This window comes from Silurus aristotelis (genome assembly GCF_946808225.1).
Source record: "Silurus aristotelis genome assembly, chromosome: 26".
NCBI lineage: Eukaryota > Metazoa > Chordata > Actinopteri > Siluriformes > Siluridae > Silurus > Silurus aristotelis.
The window spans coordinates 1,491,407-1,505,968 of NC_139599.1; the positions used below are offsets into that span (position 1 = coordinate 1,491,407).

The 14,562-nt window shown below is 40.7% G+C and overlaps 1 protein-coding gene across 3 annotated transcripts in view; it reads left to right on the plus strand.

Annotated features, from left to right (window-relative positions):
* The window catches only part of brinp1 (bone morphogenetic protein/retinoic acid inducible neural-specific 1), a 113,417-nt gene that overhangs the window by 49,591 nt on the left and 49,264 nt on the right, over positions 1 to 14,562 (plus strand). For 2 of the 3 annotated variants that reach the window (XM_083531293.1, XM_083531292.1), the window contains exon 3: positions 9,022 to 9,212. In XM_083531293.1, coding sequence (XP_083387419.1) covers positions 9,022 to 9,212 — 191 coding nt within the window. Of the gene's footprint in view, positions 1 to 6,914; positions 7,572 to 9,021; positions 9,213 to 14,562 lie in introns of those variants that run through there. The other variant, XM_083531294.1, reaches the window with a different exon arrangement.

Here is a 14,562-nt window from a genome sequence, read left to right on the forward strand (position 1 = left end):
GTGAAGTATTGTGGAGTGTAGTACAGTTGTATAGAGTGTGATGGAGTGTAGTGGAGTATTGTGGAGTGTAGTACAGTTGTATAGAGTGTGATGGAGTGTAGTGAAGTATTGTGGAGTGTAGTACAGTTGTATAAAGTGTAATGAGTGTAGTGGAGTATTGTGGAGTGTAGTACAGTTGTATAGAGTGTGCTGGAGTGTAGTGAAGTGTTATAGCGTACAGTGTAATAGAGTGTAATTGAGTATGATGTAGTGCGAGTGTAGCAGAGTGTAGTGGGAGTTCACTGGGAGTATAGTACAGTTATATAGAGTATAGCGGAGGTCAGCAATTACTCCTGTAAACCCCAAACTGTTAAAAATCATTAGCAGCTCGGTTCGAGCAGATGGTGAAGTGGTGTCCTTGTGGTATATATTGTGTATGTGGTGTGTACTCGTGGCTGAGAGCGAGCAGCGTCATGTCCTCACCGAGGCAGCAGTGGGAGGGAGCAGCATCACACCGCTCTGGACAGATGGAGGCAGCATGGCCGCCTCGCCTCGCCTCCGCTCACATATTGGAGAGCTGCAGTGAGCCGAAACGGTGGGGGAGGACAAAGAAACAATTAACCAAAGGGAAAAAAGATATAGAAAAAAATATAGACAGAGAGAGAGAGAGAGAGAGAGAGAGAGAGAGAGAGAGAGAGAGAGAGAGATGGAGTGGGAGAGAAGGTGGCGGTGTTGTTTTTGTTGAACTTCTGACTTCTGAAAGACTGAATCGCGCCTACAAATACACAGAAATGAGGAAAACATTTTTTATATCTTTTCTCTCTTTTTCAACCAAAAGTTCAAAACAAATAAAACTGAAAAATAAAACTGTAAAACTGAATAAACAATTAAAAATACAGCTAGTAATGATTCAATAAGAAGAAAAAGAAAAAGCCTTTTTGCACTGAAGGTTAAAACATACACACACACACACATACACACACACACACACACACACACACACACACACACACACACACACACACCACACACACACACACACATCCAGACAATTTTATCTGAGAGTTTGAGTTGTGAGGGATCTAAAGCCATGCGATTAACACACATCCAGCGCTAACAGCAATCTCACCACATGCTGCGATGCAGTGTCTGCACAGCTGGTGGTCTCCATAGCAACCAACAACAAAGAGCTCGCTCATCGCATTTTGTGTAAAATGCCTTGGGTTGATGTTCCAGTGTGGAGATTCATATATCACACAATTACAGCTTTAACACACAGAGTTACACAGCGACATGTCACTTTATCTTTCCAGTGTGTAAGTATAATAGGAGAAGGAAAAAAAAAAAGACTTCTTTCGGTTCTCCCATTAGGGGGCGCCACAGTGGATCATCCGTCTCCATACCCCCCTGTCCTCTACATCTACTTTTTTTAGACCAACTACCTGCATGTCTTCCCTCACCACATCCATAAACCTCCTCCTTGGACTTCCTCTTTTCCTCCTTCCTGGTGTCTCCATCCTCAGCATTCTTCTACTGATATACCCCATGTCCCTCCTCTGCACATGTCCAAACCATCTCAATCACACCTCCCTCACCTTGTCTCCAAAATGTCCTACATGTGCTGTCCCTCTAATAAACTAATTTCTAATCCTGTCCATCGTCGTCACTCCCAACGAACATCTTAACATCTTCAGCTCTGCTACCTCCAGCTCCACTGCAGCAAATTACTCATCCAACTAACCCATCAGCTAACCATTCAACCAACCACCCAAACAAATAAGAAACCAGCTAACCTAGCAATTAACTAACCAAACATCTAACTATTTAACCAACCAACCAACCAACCAACCAACCAACCAGCTGAACAACCAAATATTTAATCAACCAATTATCTAACCACAGAAAATCACTAACTAATCAACCAACCAGCTAACATTTTAATCCAAAACCAACAGCTAACCTCTTAATCAACCAACTAATCAGCTGTCTAACCAACTAACTAGCCAGCTAATATACATGTTAGTAGATTTTTATTTGTATCAACTATTATACATAAAAATCTATTTTACTTTAGACATATTTCCTGTTTGTTTGTTTCCATTAAATCCATAATCATTTTCATAATCATCATATAAAAGATCGGCAGTGGCAAACAAAAACAAACAAACATGAATAGTTTTTTTTTTCATTGTCAGTGCACTGAACGTGTGTTTGTGTGTGTGTGTATGTGTGTGTGTGTATGTGTGTGTGTGTTGGTGTGTGTGTGTGTGTGTGTATATGTGTGTGTGTTGGTGTGTGTGTGTGTGTGTGTTGGTGTGTATGTGTGTGTTGGTGTGTGTGTGTGTGTGTATGTATACAGCTGGATGATGGAAGCGTGTCATTGTTAATAACTTTACTCCTCCACAACCCCATTTTAGAGCTCTCTAACCATCACACACACACACACACACACACACACACACACACACACACACACACACACACACACACACACACACACACACACACACACACAGCAGAGAGAGATGCACTGATCCGTGTCCTGCAGCTGTGTAAGCAACACCTGAACATCTGTATTTATACTATATAAATTCTGCAGTGCCCTGATTCACCAGAGCTGAGTAGTAAAAAAAAGAAATGATAGATAGATAGATAGATAGATAGATAGATAGATAGATAGATAGATAGATAGATAGATAGATAGATAGATAGATAGATAGATAGATAGATAGATAGATCATTTAAAAGTTTAATTAATTTAATAAGTCAATAATTAATGAATTAATGACTTAAATTCTGAGAGAAAGAGAGAGAGAGAGAGAGAGAGAGAGAGAGAGAGAGAGAGAGAGAGAGAGAAACCTCAGGGTTTCACTTGTTAATTGTGCAGGAGTAATGATGACAGATGAAATATGAAATAATGGCTGAACAAGTTCTTATTAAAAGAAACTACAAAAGTCCTTATTACAAGAATTACTGTCGTTATGAAATTCCAAATGTTTCTCTAAACACCAAGTGTGTTTGTGTGTGTGTGTGTGAGAGAGAGAGAGAGATAAAGAGAGCAAGAAAGAGAGAGAGAGAGAGAGAGAGAATCACTCATGAAGTTTATGGAGTGAAAAAGAAACAGATTGCAGTCCTTTTAGAAACATGGAGTTGAGTGAGGATTTCCTGCCATTAATTAAACCAGTTTGTTATTAAAAACACCTCCTGTCCAATCAGAATCCTGGATTGAACAGTGTTTAATAATGTAAGGTTCAGACATTTTCATTTCAGGCTGTTGACTTTTAGGGTCACTGTGAAACTAACATTTATACACAACCTATTATTGAAAAGTGTTACACACAAACACAGATACTCTACTAATAACCAACCAACCAACCAACCAACTAACCAACCAACCAACCAATCAGTTTATTAACCAACCAACCATCCAACCAACCAACCAACCAACCAGTTTATTAACCAACCAACCAACCAACCAACCAACCAACCAACCAGTTTATTAACCAACCAACCAACCAACCAACCAACCAGTTTATTAACCAACCAACCAACCAACCAGCTAACCAACCAGTTAATTAACCAACCCACCAAACAACCAACCAACCTCCCAACCAGTTAATTATCCAACCAACCAACCAACCAACCAGTTTATTAACCAACCAACCAACCAGTTTATTAACCAACCAACCAGCAAACCAACCAATCAACCAACCAACTAACCAACCAGTTTATTAATCAACCAATCAACCGAACAGTTCAATAACCAACCAACCAACCAAACAAACAAACAACCAGTTAATTAATCAACAAACCATTTAACAAACCAACTAGTTAATTACATTAAAACTACCTTTAATAGTTTGGAAGAAAGATGAATAATGACAATATTAGTAATCAGATATACATTTGGATACAAGAAATTACAGACTGTTGTTGCTGTTGTTCTTTTCTGAATATCTCCATTGTTTTTATTATAGGAAATCACTTGAAATCTCTTTTTGTGTTCAGTCTCTCTCTTTCCTAATTAGAAGAAGGATGTTGGCACGCAGCCGGACGTTTGACAAACACAAACACTTCACGTCTCCATCGAGCCTGCGTTTGTTCCGATAATGCCAGATGATGCGTGGTTTGCTACAAATGTGAAGGAAATGCAAAGCGCTCTGCCGGGATGAGGATTGCTGCTGTGGCCTCTTAAAAAACCAATGAAGCGTGCTCAAAGGATGTTCTGTTTTTTGGTGGTGTGGGTGTGAGAGTGTACGTGGGTGTGAGCCTACAGAGACCAAGGTGAGGAAAAAGGAGAAGTCATCATCTGAACAATTGTTGTTCCAGGAAGGTGTGGACAGGCGTTTTCATTTTCTCTCGCTGTGTGAAACATGGTGGCGTCAGGGTCGGTCGTTCAGCGTGCCCATTCCGCGGCGCGGATTATCCCGCCGCGCTCGCTCTTAATGTCACCCACTTTTAATGGAAAAAATGAATCTCCCGGCGAAATTGCTTTCAGGGGCCTGACACGGCGTAGGCGACTCGCCGCTGATGGATAGGCGTTCTTGAGAAAGCAGTGCAGCACGTCGCGTCAGAGCAAAAACATAACAGGCCAAGTGGGGCTTTAGCTCTGAGCCAGCCTGGATGAGTTACCAGCGCTACACAGCGCTTCGACACGGCTGCAGAATAAGATCAGCCTCATTTAATGTCTCTCAAGCACATATTAATACAGAAGACAGGGTGTAGGATGAGGGTAGGTGTTTTACATATTCTTCAAAGGTTTTAATTTTGAAAAAGAACCCAAAATGGAAGCCGGATCTGATTTCCCAGAACATTCCATCTTTTCCTTTGTTTCCACTTGACATTCCACTTGACCGGCTCTGACACTCAACAGAACTTCAAGAGTTTTAGATTTTCAACAATTAGATTTTGGACATTTAATAAAAGCACCTTTTAGTTTATATCATCTCCCCAAAGCATTCTACTTGCCCCTGAAAGGGTCAAAAGGTTCTCCGAAGAAATTGCCCCAGATGGTTACTCGAAGGTTTCTACAAATCTACTGAGATTAAATAATCCCCTTTTACTGTAATACAGCTCCCAGTGTTCTTCTGGAACGTGTCCTGGAAGTCTTTCTTTCGAAGCGTGTCAAGCTCCTTCTGCGATTCGTGCCAAATCTCCGCAACCGTGTCTAAACGCCCACCTTTGAGCTAGACCTTCATCTTTAGGAAGAGAGCAAAGACCCCATGAGCCAAATCTGGTGAGTAGGGTGTGTGCGTAAGTGAGATCATGCATATTGTTCTCCGATGATCATCATGCACGAGTTGGCAAACAGTTTTGGCATTTTTAGTGGTTGAGCTCATTGAAGGTCTTCCTGATCTCTCGTCGTCTTCCAGCAATGTTCTGCTCTTGAAAACGCCTCGAACGACTCATTGCATCATTGCATCATGTCAAACGTCTCTGTGATTTACCCGGTTTCACACAGAATTTCACGTTTTCTCTATGTTCAACTTAGATGTACCACAGAATACATTTCATCACTCATTGTACATGGGCCTACAAAGTTTCTGGGGGGTTCTTTGAATGTTTCAAGGCTTTAGACTTGTAAAAATCATTTGATATGTTATCAGTAAACTGATGAATAATCCCATGAAACAATGCTTGGTCAATTGTTCAGACCAAAAATATTTCCATTGCCAAATTTCCCAGTATGATGTATTAACTCCATGTAGCACACAGCTCAGTTGCTTAGGTCTTGGTGCATATTGTGTTCAGCATGACTGCATCTGTTCCTTGTTAGTCTCTGTCTCAGTGCTTGGGTGGAAATGGCACTGGACAATACAGAAGCCGCTGGTGCACCAATTAACCCAAAATCACTCGCCACAGGGATCCGTTCATTTCTCAAACGAACCGCGCTGGAAGAGCGATTTGCGCTTGATTATGCTGCTGTCTGTATGTCTGCGTCGAAGAGAAATAAACACACGGCTTGGCAGCAACACCACGGTGTTGGAGAGAGACGGCTGCACTCTCAAATGAGGTCGCAAGGGAATTAACTTGTGACAAGAAGCCTGTGCTCGGGTCTTCGCTCTGCAAAAGAAGAGCAGGAAGCGAAAACCAAAAAAAAAAACAAGAGATGTGTTTACACAAGAACAAACAAACACAGGGTTTTTTAGATCTGGTGTAAGGTTTTTACAATAAGGCATGTGGATAAAGACGAGGCGAAACATGTGCGGCTGCAAACTAACAGCACGTCCGTCGGGAATGCCGTTGCGTCGTCGCCTCTTCACGTGCATTGGGTAAAATGCTCCGCTGTTTAAGCACAATTTCCTTTCCAACCTCAGCCGAGACGTTCCACCTTGTTGACCGATCCGAAAGGCAGCCGCATCTGTTTCCCTTCATGGCCAATTCATTTTTTTATGCAGAAATGCTGAATCACAAAACCCCCCATTTTTTTACTTCAACTAATCTGAACATATGGATTAAACCCCATATGCTTGCACATATGGCTAATGACTGGGGCTAAGGGGCCATGCTTGAGCTAGAAGCTACGTTTTGCCAATTTGAGAATCTCTACTTGTTAGCGACAAAGAAAAATGGTTGGCTTTCGCATTTCTGGAAGACAAAGTATCCAGCGAGGAATCACAGCAAAGGTGGTTTCGGGACCTTAGAATGCTAAGCTGCTACCAGACACCTAAGAGCTAACGATGTTTTGTACGGTGATTTGCTTGAGGCTTCAGAGCCTTTTGTGTGAATTCTTGATAAAATGCTTCTGTGGCCCACAATGAAGAAAGCAAGAAATCCTCTCTAATTGTTTTTAATTATAACCACTGCTAGTCTTCCTACACCGTTTTTGCTCTCGATGATATCCATAATCCCTTGCAGCTGTCATTCATTAAGGGATCTAATAAGAATACCAGTGCACAGACATTCCTCATAACTAGAGTCTCACAACACACACATAGACACACTTACTTCTCTTCTATTTTTCTCTCCGGTGCAACTTTATGCAGAGGCTTAATACGCCTCATTATCTGCCCTACTTTACCTTGAGATTTGTTGATGCCAAGGCAGGCACAGTGCAATTTGCATATATTTGCTCCCACTCTCTTGAAGAGCAGTAATTAGAAAGCGCTTAGATCCATTTCACAAGGCGAGAGCCCGTGAGCTTCACCTGTCACGTGGGCCGCAAAGAAGCTCGACTGCACAATTGAATTAGCATCACCCAGTGTTTTTCGCAGCGCTCTGGCTAATGGGAGGGAAATCCGACGCAGCCCCGGGGTATAAAAAAAAACAACCTGTTGAACGCTATTCTGCGAGATGTCGGACTAAGGACGTGTCATAGTCAGGAGCGATTCAGGCGCCGACAGCGCGGTGTGGGCCGAACCCATGCAGCTAGACTTAATTGTACGCCGGTGCCTGGTGCTACCAGCTGCCCTGGTGATGTTTTCATTACAACGCCAACCTCAAAGCCCTTTCGGAAACGCACGCCGATTGTTCGACACCTCCGGAAAACATTCGCACGTCGCGCCCGAGCCATGCAGAGCTCTTCTAGGCCGGAAACTAACAAGGCGACATTAGGGCCTGGATAAGGAGGGGATTATCTTATTCACTTGCAGGTAAAACACGAAGCTGTTTACAGAGAAAAGGTGAAATCTTTCAGGTTGAGCAAGGTTGCCTTGCCCTCTTTTTTCACCCTCCGCTTTTTCATCATACCCTTATTTTTGTGATATTTAAAATGTATTTTTCACTAATAACTTGTTAATGCATAGTCGTATCACAGTGCACCACAAATTAAAAGACTTTTGAGAGGCTGTTTACTGATGACACCTTGTGCTGTACCCTCGTATACATAATAGAAGCTGCCTTGAAAAATAATAACGCAATGGAAATGGAAATCAGTACGAGAGAGACCTGTCCTAGTTTATTCACTGCCTGGCTTGTAAGAAAAACAGCTTCAGAGTCCCCTAATTATATCTGATTATGTGAAGGAAGCAGAAATGTGAGTTTATTGGTTGCCACCCCCAAGACACAGAGGCAATTTAATTTACGCTTGAAGGAAGTAAGCAGGTAAGGGTTTAATGCCGAGGTGCGCCCTCTGAGGCAATGTTTGAGTCAATTACAAACCCTTGAGACCCTTTGTCTGTGTCCCTAGTTACCCCGTTTCTTCTATTCTAATGATTAACGCGTCTCTCGAGGCCGAAGCCTCGAGCGGAGGCGGTCGCCAGTACCTGTGGCGACCCGATGGTGTTGATTCAAAGTTTAATGAACCACTTTGGGTTTCCGACCCGTTGATAATGTTTTATATGGATGCTTAGTTACACTCGGATGGGGCGATTCGCACCGGAATGCACCTCGGATGCATTTTTGTGTCTGTCAAGGGTTTTTCAATTTTGCGCTCCATTACAGGAAATGTGTTTCTTTGTCAGCAGTGAAGCTCAGAAGAAAAAAAAACTAATCTGGCCAGTAATACAGATTAGCAAACTGACAGTCTGCCCAATGGCGGAGCTCAGCTCAAGTGAGATGTTCATCTGTATTTACTTAATTAAGATAAAAACGATAGCCAGCAGGCGGCGGCTGTTGTTTTGACAAGAACGCATTGTGGGGGTCTTTATTTGGATTCCAATACGCTTCTTTATTTTTCATTTTTGTACTCAAGGCTAAATATGATTGGCTGCTTCATATTATCTTTCTGCTCTACTGATCCTTGTCGGTGACTAATTATTAATACGGACACATCTGGATTCCGTCTGCAAATAAGATAAAAAAAACAATAGATTTAGATTCTGTTGTGTCTGAAGAAAGCAACAGTAGTACTTTATTTGTTTTGAGAAATTTTAATCAATAATTTCCTACAGAGGTGGACAGAAAGGAAGTCAAGGTAATGGGTATTTTTACTTGTACTGAAGTGTTTCCATTTGGGGAGATGTTTACTTTACTACATTCTAAAGTCTTTTTACTCAACAACATTTCAATTGGGGTCTCATCGTCATCATCATGTGCATTACTTTTCACTGTAAGTCATTCTGATCCTAATAGTTGCATCTTGCTTCTTTCGTTCTTCTGCAGGGAGTTTGCGCGTTGGAAGGTGAGGAACACAGCCATTGAGCGGCGGGATCTGATCCGCAATCCCGTGCCTCTCATGCCCGAGTTCCAGCGAAGTATGAGGCTTCTGGGACGGCGTCCGTCCACGCAGCACTTCATCGACACCATCATCAAAAAATATGGCACTCACATCCTCATCTCAGCCACGCTTGGAGGTAAACGCCATGGACCACAAATCCACACAGAATTCTAGATGCAACTTCTTATCATTTTGCATTCAGTTGTTTTACAAGATTCTGTAACTGCAACTATCTTAAGGTTACCACTAAGAAAGCATCGTTTTGCACAAGTGCAGAGTAGATGTTCCAGAAGTCCCAACAAGAGGTTTGGCTTGTCCTAACACATCATTGCCATATATAGGATTATCAGAGGAAGCTTCAGGTTTTGCCGTCCTCAAATTGCCATAAGTGTGTGCCTGGTGAACCTATCTAAGTTCTACTCCAGCCTTGTTCTCTGTGTTTTTGAGATCCACCCTGATGAGGATTTAGCATTTATTGGAGATGAATAAATGCATGCTAAAGAGCTACACTAAAATGTAATGGTTTGAGGAGCACAGAGATTCCAACAAAGACCCAGATAATCATAATGAATTCAAAATGAGTTAATGCATGAACTCAGAAGACCATTTTGAAAAGTTAATTCTTGATCAGATTGAATGATGGTCTTGAGACGACGATAATAAAACACCAGAAATATGCAAAGCAAGAAAAAGAGAGTACTCTCAGAAGATCCATGTCCATCTCGGGCATCACTTGAATAAACGTTGGGAAGAAAAATCCAGAAGAAATGAAATTTATTCTATGGTCAGTAAAAAAAAAAGATTGAGATGATTCCTCACAAGGTTTTTATAACCTCCAATTACATAGGGGACATAGGTCAAGATGAGGGCCTGGGATCTCACCAGGGTTCTTGAGATAGGTGTCTCCTAGGTGTCTACATATTTTATTTAACCTTTAGGGTCTACCCCAGAGGGACAGAGTGGGGTGGATACCCTCAAATAACTTGTAAGGGACCATGTATTTAGTATAAAGGGTTAGCTAAGGTTATCATCAATGCTTGAGTAGCAACAAGAAATCCTGATCAGTGACTTACCCATTTGTTCTCTGGAAGATGGTGATATCTCAGTGGCTGAGGGTCTGCAAAGTGAAATAAACCCTGAAACCTCAATCTGTTGGGAAAGAAAAAGGCTACTCAATGATTCTGCTTTGTTATTCTGGTGCTGCCTGCAGCTTCACTTTTATCCCTGAGTTGTAGAGTTGAGTGTTAGCGTTTAGAACCTGGTGCTAGATGCTCAGATTCCACTCTCATTTTAAGTCAATTAGGATGTATAAATGTATTGCATGGACTAAATGGTTTATCCAGATGTGCTGTTCATGCTAATAATAATGTAAATAGGATAAAAAAAATATATCTATGCTTGTATGGTGATTTGTGAGTGTTCAGAACTGAGACTCTATATCTGCTTTAAATATCCACACCTGGAGTATGTTGTATAAATGTTTTCCGATTCAGACCAGACATTTAGTACCTGCTGCAAATTTACACACCTGAATTATGTTATAAAAGTGGATTCAGATTTAGACCAGAGATTCAGTACCTGCTCCAAATGTACACATCTGGAGTATGGTGAAGATGTGGATTCAGTTTTAGATCTGAGATTCTATACCAAAATCTTAACTCTCCATGCGCACACCCCAAAATCTAGTGAGACATCTTCCCAGAAGAGTGGCGGTCATTATCTTTATCATAAGAGCAAATGAGGATTACATGTAGAATGCGATGTTTAAAAAGAAGCATATATCACAATAATCTTAAACTCAGCTGTCTACAAACTTTGGTGCATAAAATGTGAGTTTTGATGCCAAATCACATTCTGAATAATTCCTACCTCTTTCATACAATCTCTAAAATACATTCACTTCCATCTCAGCTCTGTTTTTACTTTACCCTTTCTTCTTATCTCTATTTGGATGATTTCTCTTGTTTCTCCTTTTTTCTTCTTCTTCTCTCCTATATGTCTTTTCAAGCTCGAGTCGATCAACGGCCAGAAGTCGCCTATTTCAGTCTTGCACTTGTACATTAAAGTGTATAACGGCAGGCGATAAAGTGGCGAGATGCAGGAACCAGCCGCTGGTCCATAGCTATTATACTTAAAGTATAGAGAGAGAGACAAAGCAGTACAGTGGAGAAGGGATTCTCTCTTTAACAGCTTATTTTCCTGATAGCTGCAGTCTAAAAGCCTCTATATGTTTCACTCCTGTTCATCTGCACTCAACACCCATGCCTACACTTAGGCTTTTATTAAAGGAAGAGACATAAATCCTCATGTGAATATGCTTTCAAAGACCCAAACGACGACTCGCTTGTTAGAAATAAAAGCCGTCTATATAGTATGTAAATTTATTAATTAATTAATTTATTTATTTATTTATTTATTTATTTATTTATTTATTTATTTATTTATTTATTTTCACTTGCCAAGTACGGCCAACTTTATTTCAAATATCTCATTATTCAAGTTTCTATAAGATTGCGATGCAAATTTTTTTACAATTTAGCAAAAATTGTCCTGATTTTGTACACAAGAGCAAAATGATGTAAATGGCACAAAAATGTATAATATTTTATTATTGTAAAATAATAACTCTATTTGTTTTAAGACTCTAAATATATGATATCTCTAAATATCTAAAACGACTTGTTTGCTTGACTTTTCCTCCGTAAGCTTGTTTAAAAATTCATGGTTATGATGTCACAAGACAACACATTTGCAAAGTCTCTAATTAGCACCAAAATCCGCCATGCGGCGATTAAAACCGTCCGTGTGGAAACATACCAAAAGGTACCTTCCACTGGAAGAGTATTTACAACAATATTTTCTTTTCATGCTCATGCTTTCATGTTTGGTTTTACTAGTAATTAACATAAATCTGCATAATTCATCAATATTTGTCCATGTCCATGTTTAATAGACATTTAGAACAGATAAAAATGTGCGTTTAAGTTGCGATTAATTCATGATGAAATATTTCAATCGATTGACAGCTCCAATATACTGTGTATATAAACATATATTACTGGTAAAAGTTTATAACTCGTTTTTCTATATTTTTGTCAGCTGGGTAAAAATCCACACACTATAAAATGCTTCCAAAACTGCCATGTTTGTTGATGTTAGCAATGCTGCGTAGTGCAGTGCTGATCCACCTGCATTTGTTATGACACATGTCAAACGCACTGAACGGCTCTAGCAACGTCCTAGCGTACGCCGAGATTGCCCTCGAAGTTAATACTCTACACTGACCTCTAATGACCGGCTAATGGTTTTTTAATGAGCTGTAATTGTGGCTCGGTGTCTTTGGCTTCTTTCTCTGCCTCTAGGTTTAACACCCGAGCATCACATCACCGATATTAATCCGCCATCATAGAAGTGTTTAGAAGCCCTTCCGCATCCCTTCTTTTATCCTCACACACACACACACACACACACACACACACACACACACACACACACACACACAAACACAAACACACACACCCACACACACAAACACACACACCACCACCATTTGGCCATAAAGCAGAATAGGAAATCAATATAAGCTGTATCTGCTTTCCAGCCCACAAGACTGGGATAAATCCTAAACAGGTGTAAGGCTGAGATTGAGACAGCGTGTACTATTAGACTGCAGGCCATGACGTCGTTCAGCTTCGATTTTATTCCTGCTGCAGCACCGATATGGTTAAAATGGGAATAAAAGCAACAAAACAAAAACATTGATTGGAAAATTTTTCTTTTACATCAAATCAGCACAGTTGTACTTATTGTAATTTTTTTATCCCAATTTACTTAAAGTTTCTATAAAATACACTATATTGAAAAAAAAGTTTGTGGTCACCAATCATAAGATTGGTATGTGCTGTTATTCGTTCCACTCTTTTGGGAAGTAATTTATAATAATTTAGCCACAAGGGTGTGAGTAAAGCCCGGTGCTGATGTAGTTGAGGTGAGGAGGCCTGGGGTGCAGTCAGCATTCACATTCACCCCAAAAGGGTTCAGCAGGGTTGGAGTTCTACAGCAGGAGATCTTCCACTCCAACACATGGAAAGCAGATCTTCATGGAACTGGCTAAAGGGGCATTTGTCAAGCTTTACCAGGTTTAAGTCTCCTAGTACAGGTAAAGGGAAAATCTGATGATAGAACATCCAAAGGCATTTTATACAATTGTGCACCTCCAACTTTGGGGTATAGAATCACTGGAAAAGTCAGTGTCCCGATCGTTTTGTTTATATAGATGATATGAAACCATTACAAAACTTGAACACTAGAATGTAAAGCTCTAGCTAACCAACCAACACACTACTTACACAATATATCATTCACATCACGAAACCATCATTACAAACCAGCCAATGGAAGCATGTTTAAGGCACCAAACGAAACAAACTTAGAATTAGATTAAATCAAAGTGAGCCTAATACTCCACTCTGAGGTATACCTAATACAGATAATCTCTGACTCTGAATCATCTCTTGCGTTCTGATAAACCCATCGTAACTTGAAAATATCGTAGAGACTGGAGGATGTTTTTGATGAACATGGCCACCATCACAATCAAGGCTTCAGGGATTAGAAGGAAGCTGGAGTTCTACCCTGAGGTACTTATGACAAGAGGATATTACACATGCAGGTTAATAGTAAGTTTGCCCACTCTATACAAAGATCAAGAGTGTGTGTTTGAGTGTGTGTGTGTTGAAAAAATAGGATTGTGGCACAAGAGTTGAGTGACCAATCAGTGGAGAGTGCCTCAGGTTAAATGGCCAATCATGGTCCAGGGGTGCTGAGTGCATGCCACATGATTTCGAGTGCTTTCCAGACATGTGACCTTTGGATCAGGAAAAAGAAACAAAGAGAGAAAAGAGAGATATGGAGAGATGAATATTTACTCGATCAACACAACAGTGTTTGTCATGAATCCGAATTTAAACGAGTGTGAGTTTACTGTCATGGTCGTTAAATGAAAGGTCACGCGAAGTCAAAAAATGCTTTTCATTTATCCTCTCTTTTCTAACTCTCGTCCTCTTTTTCTCTCTCCGCCGTCACTCCGGGGGGGAAAGAGTCTGAGATTGAGGCTGTGACATGATTTGACATCGTGATCGTGGTGACTGTGGCAGGTGGCGAGCCACAGCATGGAGGCGACACAGTGCCTGTCAGCTTTTAGCGTTAAGACACGCTGAGATGTGAACCAACGTGACAGGCGTCTCTTCATCTTATGACATCATGACATGAGGAATCACTTTTATCACCTATTTACAATGTAAAATACATGACCTTGACTTTGTTAACCTGGACTCCTGCTCTACTACTTAACTACTGCTATAGCTGTTTTTATTACAAAACAATTGAGACACTTTTCCAGCCATATGTTTTTCTTCACATAAAACCGTTTAGGATTTTCCCTTTAAACTTTCCCACAAATCAGCTCCATGAAGATCTGCTTTCCG